The sequence below is a fragment of the Centroberyx gerrardi genome, chromosome 3 (assembly GCF_048128805.1).
Source record: "Centroberyx gerrardi isolate f3 chromosome 3, fCenGer3.hap1.cur.20231027, whole genome shotgun sequence".
In the NCBI taxonomy this organism is placed as follows: Eukaryota; Metazoa; Chordata; class Actinopteri; order Beryciformes; family Berycidae; genus Centroberyx; species Centroberyx gerrardi.
Window position 1 is genome coordinate 6,147,869 of NC_135999.1, and position 15,952 is coordinate 6,163,820.

Genomic DNA, 15,952 nt, shown 5'->3' on the forward strand with positions numbered 1-15,952 from the left:
AAATACAAGTAGCCTGTGGCTTGCATGCCTTGGGATCCGATTTTGTACCACATCTTCATGTGGTCCAGATTGGAAACGAAAAAAAAATTTGAATCCATGAAGCTTTTTGCTGTTCACACTCATTACCAAACATTAGATCTTTGTCACATGAGGGAAAACTCTGAATTGGGAGCCTTTCAGCTGCAGTGTGAATGTTCCTTTTTTTGTTTCTTTTATTATTTCTACCTGTGTATACTTGTTTATGAAAATAATTGATTGGTTTTCAAAATCTTGCAAGTGTTTATAAATACCAACAATTTAAAGTCAGTACCTGTGGGCTTGTGTAGAACATGTTACCATGGCTTCTGAGAATTAACTGTTACCACACCATACACACAGTAGCTAGTTACCATCACTGAGATTTGTTTTTAAAAAGAAGAGAAGGATCAAAAGAGATGGATAGTCAGTGGTAAATCTTGTGGATTTTCCTTTGTTCTTGTCAGCCAAGTCACCATCTGATGCATTCTTGATATTTGCGGTTGACAAGGTAACATCCACGACCTTCATCCATTCTCCATTTTTGGCGTTGTTCTGTTTTGGAATTGTTCTAAGAAGGTTAAACATTACATCAAAGGAAACATGAGAGGACACAACACCCCGTTAGCCTCACGAACGATGTCTGTGTTTCAAATGCTCAGAACTCATTTCTTGCATTCCCATCCATTTCAGTACAACCCAAGGGCGGATATTTCATTTCACTGTTGGGGGGGACAATAAACAGAAAAATTTCTCAAGACCAATTCCTGAAGGGGACACCAAAGGTGCCGCCAAAAGTACTGTTGTATTAAATGTATATAGAGGTCCATTATGAAACATTTCCATAAGCACTTCATTCCTTTGTTATGAAGATTTTATCAAATTGCCTTTGATATTACTGGGGTCTTTCTACTTGGCGTTTCGGTGCACTGAAAAATGATCGGATGTCTGTTTTTCTTTTCTCTGCCATTTTAACTGACCTGGCTGGCTGACAAATAGAGACACACACAAACACACACACACACACACACACACACACACACACAGCATGCAGGTTATTTACAGTAGTAGGTGAGATGCAACACCCATTAACTGAACTAAAGCTAATATATGCCTAATTAGATTTAGTTTTCCCGAAAAAGCAGATCTCTAATGTTTTGCTGTCAATGTGTAAAAGTCCAGAACGCTATGAAGCCTGCCAGAAACTTACTTAATATTTTAACATAGTGTTTGTTGTAATTATGTCTTTTTTATGAATTAAGTCTTCATTTATTTCCAAAATTATAAACAAAATTACATAGTGGCAGCCATTTTACATGCAGTAAGAAAAGAATAATATACTTAGAACCTAATTACGTAGGGTAAGTTAATCTTAAATATTATATTATAGAAATATTACTGTTACCATCTACAAAAGATAATTTTGGTATGAAAACCCGCATTTTAATTTAACCAAGTATCCTGTATCATAAATACATGTCTGGCATTTGTAACAAACCAAACCGCTTGAAAATCGGTTGAAAATTCAGTGAGTTATGATGATTTTAATTGTGGACAGACCTCCTGCCTCCATACACACACATGCATTAGGAGACGCGGCTGCTCCGTACCAACACGCTGACGCACAAGATTCAACCGCGAGGTAACGGAACAAAATGTAGTCTGGTTACAATTGTGAATGTGTTTTATTCTGTTGAGTGGTAGAAGTAAAGAAAAATGTCTGACACATCCTTTGTTTTAAGTTAACCTCAGCTACTTACTGGAGGTCAGCCACCACTGACACACTTCCAGAGATCCTCCACACACACTCGTACCGAGGGCTAATGTGTGTGTGTGGGGGTTCGGGGAGGCAGGTAGGCAGTGGACCAAACCACTGTGAGGCATATGGGGGGCGGGGGGGCGCAATCTTTAGAAACTTAAAAACGCATTGTTTTGTGTCTATAATTAGCACAAGTGCTTTCAATACATATTATTATATTATTTAAAATTATATAGTTATGTTTACAATGATATATTGAGGGGGACAACTCTCTGTTTTTCCCAGGAAGGGGGGGTCCGGACCCCCCTGTCCCCCCCGTAATTTCCGCCCATGGTACAACCGTCTCTTGGTATGTTCTTCCATTGTACTGTTGCATTCTCAGCTACCTAGTGTAAGCCATGCTGCATGAATGCACATAGTGATACAATCTTGATGTATGTAGAGTGATATGTATAGTCTGCTGTCTGTTGTATGACTTGCACTGAATCTGAAGTCCTGTTGTCCCTGTACCACGCATGCCAGTATGAACTTGCGTCACTATGAGAGTCGTCAATGTGTGTGTGTGTGTGTTCTTGTACCAATATCACCAATACAAAGTCCTGCACAATTATTGTACTTGACAAATGAAGTGATTCTGACTGTTATTCTGATTCACTGTTCATTGGCTGGTATCATCTGCTGGGATGACGCGTCGTGCTGAGCTCCCTCAGGTGCCATCCTCAGACTCACACTGCCGCCATCTGTGGTGCTGGGGTGGACGCGGAACTTCCTGTTAACGGGGCGTACGGCCCTGAGGGACTGCCTCTTGAAGGTCTCACTGAGGACAATGTAGAGGAACGGGTTGATGCAACTGTTGGCGTAGCCCATGCTTATGGCTATGTTGTAGGCGTAGGTGAAAGCCAGGCTTGGGTTCTGCACCCCCAAGTGGACCAGCTGGAGGATGTAGTAAGGGGCCCAGCAGACGAAGAAAGCCAGGCAGATGGCCACTGCCATCCGGGTCACTTTCCTGGTGCGTACCCTCAAGCTCCGCGGAGGCAGCGGGGCCACGCTGGTGGACATGTGCTGGAGGATCTTGAAGAAGACCAGGCAGATGATGGCCAAGGGTAGAGCGAAGGCCAAGAAGAACTGGTAGAGCGTAAACCAGTAGGTGTCGGTGACCGGGTTGGGCAGGAGGAGAGCGCAGCCCACCAGGCCGTCCGGCAGGGGCATGAGGCCGGCGTACATCCACACGGGGATGATGGTGAGCAGGGACAGCACCCACACCAGGCCGATGACCAGCGCCGCCACGCAAGGCGTGCGGACGTGGTTGAAGCGGATGGGATGCACCGTAGCCAGGTAGCGGTCGAGGGTCATCGCGGTGAGGATGTAGGTGCTGACAATCTGGCTGTTGGAGTCGAGCGCGGTAATGACGGTGCACATGGTGGCTCCGAAGCGCCACGCGCCGTTGCCGAGCAACTGGTGGATGAGGAACGGCATCCCGAGGAGGAACAGCAGATCGACGATAGACAGATTGAAGATGAAGACGTCCGGAACCGTCTGCTTGGCGCGGCACTTGGTCTTCTTCATGATGGTGTAGATGACGATGCAGTTCCCCAGGATGCCCAGAAAGCAGATGATGCCGAAGATGGTTGGGAGGATGGCGCTGCTGTGTGGCGGCCCGGCCACTGCTGGAGACAAGAGGGGAGGAGCAGCAGTTGAAGATAGAGTCATATCATCATATTGTACCGTATCGTGTCATATGGTATCATATCATATCATATTGTATCATATTATATCATTTTATATCTATATCTATATCATGTAGGCCTTTACATATTATATTGTGTCCCAGTGTATCAGCAAGAGGAGAGGAATATTAACGCTGGGGATTTGCCAGCATTGCCAGGGGATTATAGGTGCACAGTTATATTATCCCAGATAGTACTTTTATGAGGATCTATGAATGTGCTTTCTCCCTTCCTTATATTGGATTTTGTGTGTGGGGGCATGTGTGTGTGTGTGTGTGTGTGTGTGTGTGTGTGTGTGTGTGTGTGTGTGTCTGTGTGTGTGTATGTGTGTGTGTGTGTGCTGGCACCTACGGCACTGCATAAAGCAAAGACAGATGATGACGATGACAAAGAAGATCAGACACTGAACAAAAGGGTTTAAACATAGGTTATGTTTTGCACACATAATCTCCAAGTAAACCACACAAAATATGACAAGCATCTTTGTAAGATTCATATCAATGTGATAAATCCAGCCAAATCCATTCGGTGACTTAATCTTCTTTTTTTTACACTAATAATTCTGAGCAGTAAAAAGAAACCACAATATTTTGCAGGTGCCAAAGTTTAAATTGGTGTATATTGGTCCTGTGAGATAGAGGCTTTCTCCCAGTTTTGCATTTCATGGCATTTCTCATGGATCATATGAGGCTGTAAAAGGTCACACATGTCTGCGTGTCATTACTTGTAAGGCAACTGTGACATTTTGGAGATAAAATAGAATTTAAAAAAGGAAAATGAAATAAAAACATCTATTTGTTTTGTTTTTTAATACATAACTATAATATAAAGAGTTGTTTTCGAAGATGAGATGCTCAGAAACAAGGTGGTCGATATACATTGCTGGAAGGTGGATGCTGTTTTACCAGCGTGCCGCTCGGCTCAGCCTACCTGTTGTTGTGGAATTGGCATCTCCGATAGAAACATTCTCGCAAGAACCGTTAAGGAAATGCATTGGTAAAAATCCCAAGTATACCCAAAGACAGCTCAGTTTAAAAAGTAGCAACAAGTGCTTGCTTGCCAAGTGTCCAAAAAAGACACCAGTTGAAGTACAAGCTTCCCCTTGACTCTTTTAAGAGTGATTGCAGATATTTTGAAATAGTTGTGTCATCTTTTAAAGCATAAGCATTTTGTCACCCACTGTCAACAGACCAGCGCGCTCCCTGCCTTCACTGAGGATAAAAAATATCCATCCGTGCGCTGCTGAAGAGCGTCAGTGAATCTCCACGCTGTGTCGCTCTCTCCGGTGCGGACTTGCGACTGCGTTGCAATTTTATTTATTTTTTTCCTCAAGTGCTGGTGAGAGGGAAAAAAAAACCCAATTTATTTAGATGGTTTCCTCGCTCGGAGAAAATCAAGTGTAGATCAAAGTGGTCCCTTGCTGACATTCAATTCAGATGTAACAGTTTATTGCCATATCGGACAAGGTGAGTGCTCAGGATAGACACATCATGCAGGACAACAGGTAGGCTACACACAGACATAATATATATGCCCAATGCAATACCGATTACCAGTGTCAGCAATAAGTAAACACATAGGCTGTTGATATAGTGATATATCTGAAGTTCACGTTCGATGTTTTCTGTTTTATTTTTCAATGTGTTGTGCATATACTCCGTGTGTGTGTATGTGTGTGTGTGTGTGTGTGTGTGCGCGCGCGGGCGGGTGTGTTTTAAATTAGAAATTGACCCAAAAATGTTTCCTATAGTGAGTGTTTGACTGGCCCAAATTAATGTTGAATAGGCCCATAGCCTACTTGCAGATGTCCACAGCGCAATGGAAGAAGATGTATTCCCAGTGTCCAAAATATATTTAGAATGAATGTCATCTGAAACGTATCTCAACATATTCTGAAGCATTCTGAAGTGTTATTATTTGTGGCATTTAAAGCGCAGTTGGCGCAGCTTTGACTGACGTGTCCAAAACCACCAAAAGGAGCAACGTTTTGTTGCAGACTAATTAGGCTTTTTCTATTCACTTGCAGATTAATCCGTCAAGTTAATTAGACTGGACGGTTTGGAACCGTTTCCCCAACAACCGCAGACAGATCAGTTCACACTTTGAACCGCTAGATGGCCTTCCTGTCCCTCATTTGGAGTCCTCACACGTCTCATTCATGTAAATTGAATGTGACCCTAACATGGTTTGTGGGTCATAAATAGGCCCGTCGAGGAGCCCCAGGCAATGTTGCGCATTCATATGTGACTGGTGGCAACCGAGAGCAATTAAGACTGTAACATGCTTGGAGGTGGAGGTACCCCAGAACACTGAATAAATCAGCTGAAGGTGAATGGAAAACAAGATTGCAGTGTGTGTGTGTGTGTGTGTGTGTGTGTGTGTGTGCAAAATATTAAGGCATACCTCTACTTAAAAATGTATGTTTACTTGCTCAACATAACTGGATTTTACTTTTTGAATTACATTATTTAATGACATGATTTAAGCATTCAAGCGTAGCTGTACCCGCTTCTCCTCATGCTGACTATAGAAGCCACTAATGTGAGCACATCCATGAAAGATAAACACCATTTTCTAAGGACAGCATGTGGTGATGTAGCTGTCACACCTGCTAGCCAACTGTACAGATGAATCATCGTTAAACAACAAGAAAGTGGGAGTGCATATTGGATTAGGTTGGAGCACAAAGAAGTGGTAACATTACAATCGCACAATCGCACAGCATGACATTCCCACCTCATCCCACAGCAAATGTCAGTTTGTTTATTAATTCAATCCACTAACTGATGAACTGCATTCTCATTTAATTAAGTCCTTTATTAATGTCAGTTCAGAATTATTACACCATGTGGTAAGCAACTGAGTTTGCCCCTGTCTGAGCACACAAAAGGGGAGCTGTATATTATATCTAGAGAATAGGCACTCCACCTTGTGATATGTTTTAAACCACTTAATTATTGGGTATAGGGATTGAACTGCATACTCATTTTCATCATAATTCTTTTTTTATTTTTTTTTTATTAGAAATGGACCTATGATTCACCTAACGTACATGCATAACCAGGCTGTATGCTCACGAGGGCCTACTGTGTTATATGTTTACCTGAAAAACTCCAATTGTCATTGTGGTTCTTAAAGCAATATTCCACAGTTTTAACATGGGCGTTATGTGGCACTTGACCGCCATGAAAACCATAATATAAATTAATCACCAAGATTGGATGCAGCTGGACAAGTTTGTAGCGCTCAGATTTTTACTTGCAATTCATTTGAATGAGGCCACGAAAATAGGCTGAAAGATTACCACTGTAATTTTCAACTGACATTTGGTCATATTTTTTAGAGCATAATTTCGCCAAATAGCATTTTTATTGATAGAGGACAACGTAGCGGAGGGATACATGCCTCCGCTATGTCCTCGTGGCGGAGGGATACATGACTCCTTAACTGCCAAATACCCCCATGTCAAAACTAAGTGGACTATTGCTTTAACGTTAATTCTCTTTCCTTCCTTCTCTTGTGGATTGGACTCCACTCTGTCTCGATCTAGACCAGTGGTTCAAAATGAGGACAAGTTTAATTTCACAGTTATTTCACACACTTAGATGTGGGTGCAGTGAGAGAATTGGTAATGACTGTTTTGTTCATGGGTTTCACTGCGCACTATTATCAGCGCACCTACAGAGCAGACAGTTACGCAGTTCCACACTAGGCTACATTGTATCTACTTAGAAAAAGACTTCTCAGATGGCGTTTCTTTGTACAAAATCTTATGAATGATTCTTATGTTTATTTGTGGGTCCTTGACATGAAAAAGTTTGGGAACCCCTGATCTGTAAGTGTATGGACAGACTGAATAACCCAGGGTTGGGGTCAATTCATGAATGAATTTATTAATCCCAGTTCAACTGAGGAATTGGAATTGGAATTGGAATTTGCAGGAAACCGAATTGGAATTGAATTGGAATTTCAGGAAGTTGAATTGAATTGAATATTTTTTTTCTTACCACATATCTGAGATTAAACAATGTTAGTGTTATCAATACTGAATGTCATAAAATGTTAATGTGACCTTACAGGTGGTAAAACATGTAATCATAACACATTATGATTGAATGTATTTGATTTGTTGAACTGTCTTTTATTAGATTCATAATGTTTGATTTATAATGTTTATCAGGTCAACACAACCTCTCTTAGAAGTGGTTTAGAAATTTCATGGAATTAAATTCTGTTTCCTGTCACTCCAATTCAATTCCAATTCTCTTTTCTTAGAGCTGGGTGACATTTCAATTCCAACACCAGGGATTGAAATGGATTTTACCATACATTCTCAATTCAATTCATAAACTAGAAGGGCACTCGGAGAGCGCAGACCTCCGCCAAGGTTCGTGCTATTATTGCTTGATCGTGAGTCGGATCCGGATCCGCTTCAAAATTGAATGGGTTCTTCCTTGGCCCATGCTACACTCTTCCACGAGGTTTCATGAAAATCGGGCCAGTAGTTTTTCCGTAATCCTGCTAACAGACAAACAGACAAACAAACAAACAAACAAACAAACGGCACCGAAAACATAACCTCCTTGGCGGAGGTAATAACCGACATAATAACGCTCCTGACCTACTATTTGGCTACTACCAGTAAGCAACATCTGGCTGTCAAAGCTCTCCACACATTCCCGTTGGTTATTGGACGGGGCTTTCCCCTCACATGCCATTGGCTAATTAATGAGAGCGTGCGCTGTAATTGGCCCGAGGAAACGTCAATCACGTCGTTTCCTTCCTCCGCTGGTCACATTCACCTCTAATGTTGTATTGTCTGGGCGCGGCAGCACGTTAAATACAGCAGATGCTCTGTGTTTGTGAATTGTTATCTAGTGTTATGTGACGATATATTGAATTGTGCTGTAGCAAGTCTATTTCTCGGGTGTTTTTTCTGCTACAAAGGAACTCGCCGTGAAGTTTTTCGCCTCTGCGGGAGCTGGGAGAGAAAACGTGAACCGCGGTGTCTCTTGGTTACTTAGTACATCATTTGATTTACTTTTTGGAGGAATAACTCAGACTCCGCTGGAAACTTCAAAGGGGCCTTTTCTCCGAGTTTTTTAAACCCATAAACGGTGTTTGTACGCTTTTTCTCTATGGAGGCCATAGCCAAGTTCGACTTCACAGCGACAGCAGACGACGAAATGAGTTTTAAACGTGGGACTGTATTAAAGGTAGGCTAAATATCATTTTGTTTACGGCCCGTAAAATGTCAGCGCAAGCATTGCTCTCTGTAATGTTAGTTATTAGGCTGGTTTGTTATAGAAAGAAACTATAGTAGCCTATATAAAACTGGTTTAATGGTGTATTATACTCGCTGTGTTATGCTAAAACTTGTCATGGAAGAGCTAATTTTATATTGGAATGTCCAAGTTTAAAGAAACAGTCACTAAAACATATTACTGACAGTTTTTAAGACTATTTACAAATGGTTCGAAAAGATGATAGTGGTGAGAGCTATTGTCATGCAGAAATGTGGACAACGTTTATCAAGCAAGACCTATTTAATGTAACAATGTAATCCATCAGATCTGTGCATTTTAACCTGTGGTCCCGACAGTGGGAAGCTTTGAAGCTCAAGCTGGGAGGTAAAGTCAAAAAATAAAACTGTCAAAAGTTCACAGAAACCACCGTCCAAAGTTTGTGATGTAGCTAGACTTTCATCAATACATAACAATTTTTGTGGTGAGATATTGGAGCAGGAAATCTTCAGTGTCCTCCTCCTCCTTTCTGATTTTCCCACTCCTTAGTGGAATACTGTGTGTGTGTGTGTGTGTGCGTGTGTGTGTGTGTGTGTGTGTGCAAGTGCAAAAATCTGGCAGTATGTTTACAACCACTCCCCTTCCCTGGGAATTGGACAGCTCTGTAATTTGAGGGTCTGTCAGTACTACACTTCCAACTCACATCACCCGTGACAGCAGGAGTCAGGCAGTGAGAGCGTTCAATCTGTACAACAAAGTGCATGAAGGCAGCCAGTGTGATGGCGCTGCGGCCTGGGCCTGCTTTGCAATCACTGGCCCTGATTAATACTCAGTGGTGCTTCTCACTGGCTTTACCCCATGGCACCAAATTAGGAAATAAGCTTCATCTGAAAGCTTTGCACGAAGCCTTCCTCCAGCCATGGTTGGCCTGCCTGTATTGCTCCTACACTCTGTTTTGCCATGCATTTGGCCATTACCATCTGTCAGGTAGCGAGCACAGTCACTTTACAGTTAGGGGCTACTGCTACTTTTCTCAGATTTTAATGGGGCTGTAAGTAATCTGTGATCCCTCTCACCTCCCCCGTTCCCTTGGGTTACAGTGGCGTGTCACAGAAATGATTATTAAGTCAGCTAATTAGTGAAGTGTCTTGTGAAGAGGTAATATGTCATGATGCAAAAATACTGTAATAATAATACTACTTTGTTATGACCTTTTTTGGCTTGAGAACAAGGCTTTTTAGCTTTCATAGCTGAAATGTGTTGTGACGCTGGACGCTCGCTAGTGCCGTCCTCCATGGTTGAGCAGTTGAAAACACATGGGGAGCAGATAATGGGTGGGAGTGTCTTGAACCTGAATGAGTGATGGGCTTTTGCTCCAAACAAGTATGGGTCAGAAAGTCAGTTTTGAAAAGGTAGAAATCTCAGTACCTGGCGAAGCAATTGTTGAGTCATTGATATAGATCAACAACCCAAACAACCCCTGCAGATGTCATTTTCTGCCACGGGACAGTAAAAAATATAATTTCCACTTTAAACCTATGATTTAAGTCCTTGGCTTACAAGTAAAGTTGCACATTGGCGAAAATCAATCATTACATTCAATCTGCAATTTTTTGTATCCTCTCCTCATTTTTTTTGTGTTTAAGCCCATGGAAAGACATTACATAGAAAACGCTGCATCCATATTCATCCATCCATATCCCAATTCATGTCACAATGACGATATTCAGTAAAAAAATCACTAAAACAGGTCCAGCTGGAAACCTTCATGCTTCAGTAAAGGTATGCTAAAGCTGTGTCAGTCCTCTACCTTTCTATCTGTCAGGCTGTCTGTTCAGGAGAAGGTCGTTTGATGGAGACGGTAGGAGGCATTTGAGCAATGAGCGCATGCTGGATTACACACACAACAAGAAAACACACTTAGAGACATGCAAGCATACACACAGACACGGACAAGCATGGGTAGGCACACACAGACTAGCTCAAGTCAACATTACACACACCACAAACTAGTAAGTCACTGTGACTGCTACATCCACAGAGGCCAAACCAACAGATGTCTTGCTCTCTTGTTGTGCCTGTTAGTGAATTCTGGCCCCTTGGATCAAGTTCAACACGGAAAGCTCTTTTAATCCAAGCTCTATTGAAGCCTACTGGAGAGAAGTGCCAGCCTGCCTGAGTCCCCGGGGCCTGCATGTGGCTGCGCTTGGCAGCTCTGTAAAATATTTATCATTCGAGAGTGTGAAGTGCGTGTGTGTTTGTGTGGCAACCGTTGGCTGATAATACCCCCTTCGCCCCGCGGCCCGGATCTCAGCACTCCACTCCTGTGAGTCCCGAGTTGTGCAAGTGCTCTGTCAGCTTCCCGGGGCAGCGCTGTTGCAAGCCGCCATGCGTGCCAGATCCCGAGGATGAAGGGGGAGGGGGGGGGAGGTGGAAAGGTGGAAAGGGGGAAAAAAGAGAGAGAGATGGTGGGATAAGTGGATGAAAAGAGCATAGAGAAAGTATTCTGGAACGTTAGCTCTCTCTTGTTCCCAATTGAAGAATAGACCGCAGCGGACGGGGCTGTTTGGTCGGGCCGTCCCGGATTCATTGGAACCCTCTGTGTCTTTTCTCTCTCTCTAACCACACATTTCAGAGCTGCCTGGTTTGGGTTTTGGCAGCATGCCTCTCGCTGTGCTCTCCACGCTTTGCGAATGCTGATCATATTATACCATGTGATTCAGTTAGTCCTCAGTCAAATTCTAGAAAAGACTTGCATGTGATTGCACCTAAACATCTTGCTCATTTTTTCTGTCAGTAATAGTTATTGAATTAAAGATACATGTCCTGCATTCCTCCTGGGTGTATTTATATATTTTCCATCACTGTGTAGTTCTTCCACCACTTAATCAAAGGAAGAGATGGTTCATAGACCTAATAGTCAAGAAGTGACCAGTAGTTATTTTTGTATATAGCTGGTAGTTTTTAGCAGTCTGGTAAGGAGTACAACTTTCCATGAAACCTCTTGACATTGCAGAGAGGAGAGGATGAGGCAAGAACACTTTTCCACAAAGGCCCAAGGCTGCTTCTAAAATTGGATTGGTTATACTAATGTGCTTTGAAGGATATGCCGCTTCTGTGCCCACGGTAGCAAACTCTTTCCTCTTCCAGCAGACACCCGTAGCACCTGGGTAATAGTAACTGTGGAGTGTGTGAGACTTCCCCCAGAGCAGAGCTGTCAGGACAGACCCGGCTGCAGACTAAGAACTCACACCTACACATTTCACCTATTTTGCACGGGGCCACCTTTACGTTTCCAGGTTTGTCCCATTAAGATCAATGATTTCTTCTAGAAGGGAAACCTGGCCATTATACTGTAGCAGCAGCACATTTAGTAACAGACAGCAATACAAATACAACAAGAAAAACATTTCATAGTAACTTACAATGTGAGAGAGGCACAGCACTAAAATAATCATCTTTATCAAAGCATCAACAATTTCATTAAGGAACCAGATCTTCGAGTTTCAAATCCTTCTGCAGGCTGTTCTCATGCAGAGGGGCATGGAAGCATTCTTACCCATCACTATCCAAGCTTTAGCCACAGTCAGCAGGAGTGACTCTCGGGACCTCTGACCAAAACGTCCTGTGAGGTCCTTTATGAACTGTACCTGTCCGTTACGCGTCACTGTTATCAGTATTACATTCACCCCTGTTGCTACCGCTGTTATCGGCTCTCCCCTTACAAACCCTTCACCCCACGGTGGGTATTGAGTGCTCTCTGACAGGAAGGTTGCAGGATGTAGGGGGAGGAAATACACCCAAATCAATTGTGGCCATTTATAGAGTTGCTCCAGGACACGGGAATCTATTTCATCCTCCACTGTGACAGCCACACGGCTCCTGCTCTCCCTCAGGCTGCAGCAAACAAAGGTGAGGAAGGCAACTGCATTCGACTACCAGTTTCCTCGCACCTTTTTCCAGCTCATCCGAGAAACAGACAGCGAGGGACAGAGAGGGAGGGAGGCAGGAAATGAGAAGCTCTGGAGAAATGGTCTTGTTTATTTTATTCTCCCCCTCCTTTTGGCCTACTGATAGAGAAGGAGGGAAAGAGGGATATACACAATCACAGAAATAGTGTGGGAGGGAAAAATCAGGCAAGAGAGACAGACAGTCAAGTAGTTGAATTGTGTCAAACCAGGTATTTATGTCTGTGCTGCCTCTCTGTCTGTCACTGTCTCTCTCTTTTTTTTTATATCACCCCCCACCCAACTCTGTCTCTCTCCTTCCCTGCCTATATACCTGCTTCCCTCACTCCCACGTTCTGTATGGATTATGCAAATGAAGAATAAAAATGGAAAAACGTGTGCAAAAAATGGGTTACTCCAAGCATGGCACAAAGAACGTACTCTTCTTCTCCTTCCTGTTCTTCTCCCTCCTACGTCTAATGTTCCTCCTCCCTTTTTACATGATGCAGAGTGAAGAGTAGAAGCCAGAAACAGGAAATGAACAATGAGCGAGCAATCAGTTGTTGTCAGGCTATTAGTACAAATTGAGTTTTTATCCCTTCTTCTCCCACAGCCATGGGAGCATTAATAATACGTATTGACATTGAAACAAGCCTGACCTAATTAAAAGCCCACTTGACTGGAGGGCTAGCGCATGCACACACACAACACAGACACAACAGACACAGATGTTTGAGCACTACCCACGTCGCCACTTTGAACGCTGCTGTGTTATTTATCAGAGAGCGACAGTAAGAGCTGACCGTGTCCCCTGTTCTCCATGTGCTGAGGGACGCCTCTTTGAAGCTCGCTGTCAGCTTTCCTGTGTCTCCTCCTTTTGTGATTTGACGGAGCGGGCAGCGGAGCCGTTTCCTGGGTTTCTACACATCCAGGGGAGGGAGTGAATCCTATAAGGGGGAGACGGGACATTTGGGAGAGTTTCACAGGTTGCGAAAATAAGGAGAAAAAGAGTCCGTTTAAGTGATTCATAGGCGATTCCAGGTAATACTAAAGGATGTGGTGTGCAGAGATGTGGAGACAAAGCCCAGCCGTGGATTTCTGTAGTTTTCTGTGATTATAGGTTGTGATTATTGGCTTTCTAAGGCTCTTGTGACCAAATATGTTTGGTTTGGATTGGCAGAAATTACTTGTCAAAATTGCAATCAAGTGCTATGTATTGTTTATTTGTTGTCTATGCCAATTGCGGCCCATCATTTGAGGACTTGAGGGGCTTCCGGGGGAAATGTTCAAAATTGCAAGCACTTGCGGTATTTGCGGGGAATGATTGAGCTTGAAAAAAACAAAATTACAATCGCAGAAGTCTTGGAATGACTATAATTTGCCTCGGGACGCAAGTGCTGGAGGCGATACACATCATTTTCTTCTGATTGTTTGCTCCACTAGCCAGCTTTATAACCAGGAGCACATTCATGTGTTTGACAGTGTGGAAACAGAGACATGGTTTCCTGTCACACCAAATACCTCTTTGCACACATCGTGGGAGCACACACGCTCGCACATTGCAGGAACACACACAGATATTAGACACACACACACACACACACACACATACACACATGGAAGGTACAATCCTGATGGCTCTGCATAACAATATTGACTGGTGTGTGTGTCCAGTGCTTTAGAGACGCCATCACACTGAGTTGAATGCTGGTTTCGACCTCCACCAAGTGCACCAACCAGTTATTCAAAATGATCACGCTGCCTTGTTCGCCTAACAGAAAAGATGGTGCTCCCTCTCAATTTGGTTTTGTTTGTCCCACTGGGTTTACCTTTTGTGTGATTCCAATAAAGCCACTTTGTGTTATTGGCCAATCTGTGTCTATACCCAGATCTGAAAAAGAACACAATGATATCCTTATGTTGGCTCGTCTGCCTTCAACATCAGGAAATTGCTCCATTGTTTTGAGAACACTGGTTGGCTTGAAGGAAAAATGGAGCAATCTTGCTTTGTCAGCTCTCTCTCTCTCTCTCTCTCTCTCTCTCTCTCTCTCTCTCTCTCTCTCTCTCTCTCTCTCTCTCTCTCTCTCTCTCTCTCTCTCTTAGTGGCTTTAAGGCTATTGTTTAAGTCTGAATAACAGAAATAGATTGGTATTCAGCTGTCTTGACAAACAAGGCCTGTATCAATACTTGAGTGAGGATCTTTTATTTAATTTCTTTTCAAGTTTTGAAGAGAAGGTGAAAATTTGCAGGGGAAAAGACTCTCAGTGGGGATGATGATGATCATCATTGTTCTGGCTTTCTATGTTCCTTTTTAAAATGAAGCCAGTCAGACGCCATACGAGACTTCCAACACGCACATTTAGGTTATCTTCTTACCGTGAGATGAATTTGCTTGTAGGTCTCGTTGTACAGATGAGGTGAATGAATGTTTGAATATGTTATGTAAATGTGTATATCTATGGCGGCCTTACGTCAAGTTCAAATCAAAGTAGCTTAACGTAGGTTAAAGAAAGTTATTCACATGAGTTCAAAGTATCAAAACAACAAACGGTAATAAAAGATAATCAACAAACTTAGGAGCGTGCGGTTGAAAAACTGTTTCTTTGCGGCGTCTCTTTCCTTTGTCGCACACCTGGTTCAATTAACCTCTTGCCGCACGTATGCTACGTCATTGGCTGGTATCAGTCTCAGCCAGTCAACTACAGCCAAAAATATGCTCATTAAATAAAATGGCTCCAACAATCATGCTGATTCATCCTATCGAAAAACACACACTTGCAACACATGTATTCACACCACGACCCCAAATTGCACATGCGTATACACAAGAATACACACCCACACCCACACACATTCAGACTCTTGTGACTCATCTTCATCTTCCTGTCTTCCCGGTGATGTCATTACTGACATCACCTGTGTGTGTGTGTGTGTGTGTGTGTGTGTGTGTGTGTGTGTGTGGTGGCAGTGAAGCTCTAAAGAGTAATTGGCCCTCAAAGTTTGGTTTATGCTATTTTCTGCCCAGTTCATCCGTTCCCCTTGATATATTTTCTCATCGGCTCTGCTCTGCCCGGTCATTAACCCTCTCTTTCCTTTTAAATTCTCCTCCCTCCCCTGTTCCCTCCCATCACTGTGATCCCACCAGTCCAATCTGGGATCCTAGCAGTGCCCAGATCCTGTTCATGTGTTCGCAGCAGGGAGGTTAAAATCCAACTTCCTTTGCGGCTTTCTATGTTAGGCCAGTTACTGGAGTGTGCAGAA

General features: G+C 43.1%; 2 protein-coding genes across 2 annotated transcripts in view; one reads left to right on the forward strand and one right to left on the reverse strand.

The window, feature by feature from the left end:
• Positions 1-2,425: 2,425 nt before the first annotated feature.
• On the reverse strand, positions 2,426-4,467 carry mchr1a (melanin-concentrating hormone receptor 1a). Its single transcript, XM_078282651.1, has 3 exons — positions 4,432-4,467; positions 3,853-3,904; positions 2,426-3,441 (listed from the first exon to the last, which is right to left on the reverse strand). The coding sequence occupies exons 1-3, from the start codon at positions 4,465-4,467 to the stop codon at positions 2,426-2,428; spliced, it is 1,104 nt and encodes a 367-aa protein (XP_078138777.1).
• Positions 4,468-8,337: 3,870 nt separating this feature from the next.
• grb2a (growth factor receptor-bound protein 2a) overlaps positions 8,338-15,952 on the forward strand; it is a 31,930-nt gene continuing 24,315 nt past the window's right edge. Inside the window, exon 1 of the mRNA XM_078291250.1 lies at positions 8,338-8,717. Within this exon, the coding sequence (XP_078147376.1) occupies positions 8,640-8,717 (78 nt within the window). The 5' untranslated portion in view covers positions 8,338-8,639. The remainder of the gene's footprint in view (positions 8,718-15,952) is intronic.

Bases quoted from the DNA above. Each gene is read 5' to 3' on its own strand.
- mchr1a (XM_078282651.1), bottom strand. From the start codon at position 4,467: ATGTTTCTATCGGAGATGCCAATTCCACAACAACAG. The intron at 3,905-4,431 runs GTAGGCTGAGCC...CCTTTTGTTCAG, and splicing joins TGCCAATTCCACAACAACAG to TGTCTGATCTTCTTTGTCAT. The intron at 3,442-3,852 runs GTAGGTGCCAGC...TCTTGTCTCCAG, and splicing joins TCTTTGCTTTATGCAGTGCC to CAGTGGCCGGGCCGCCACAC.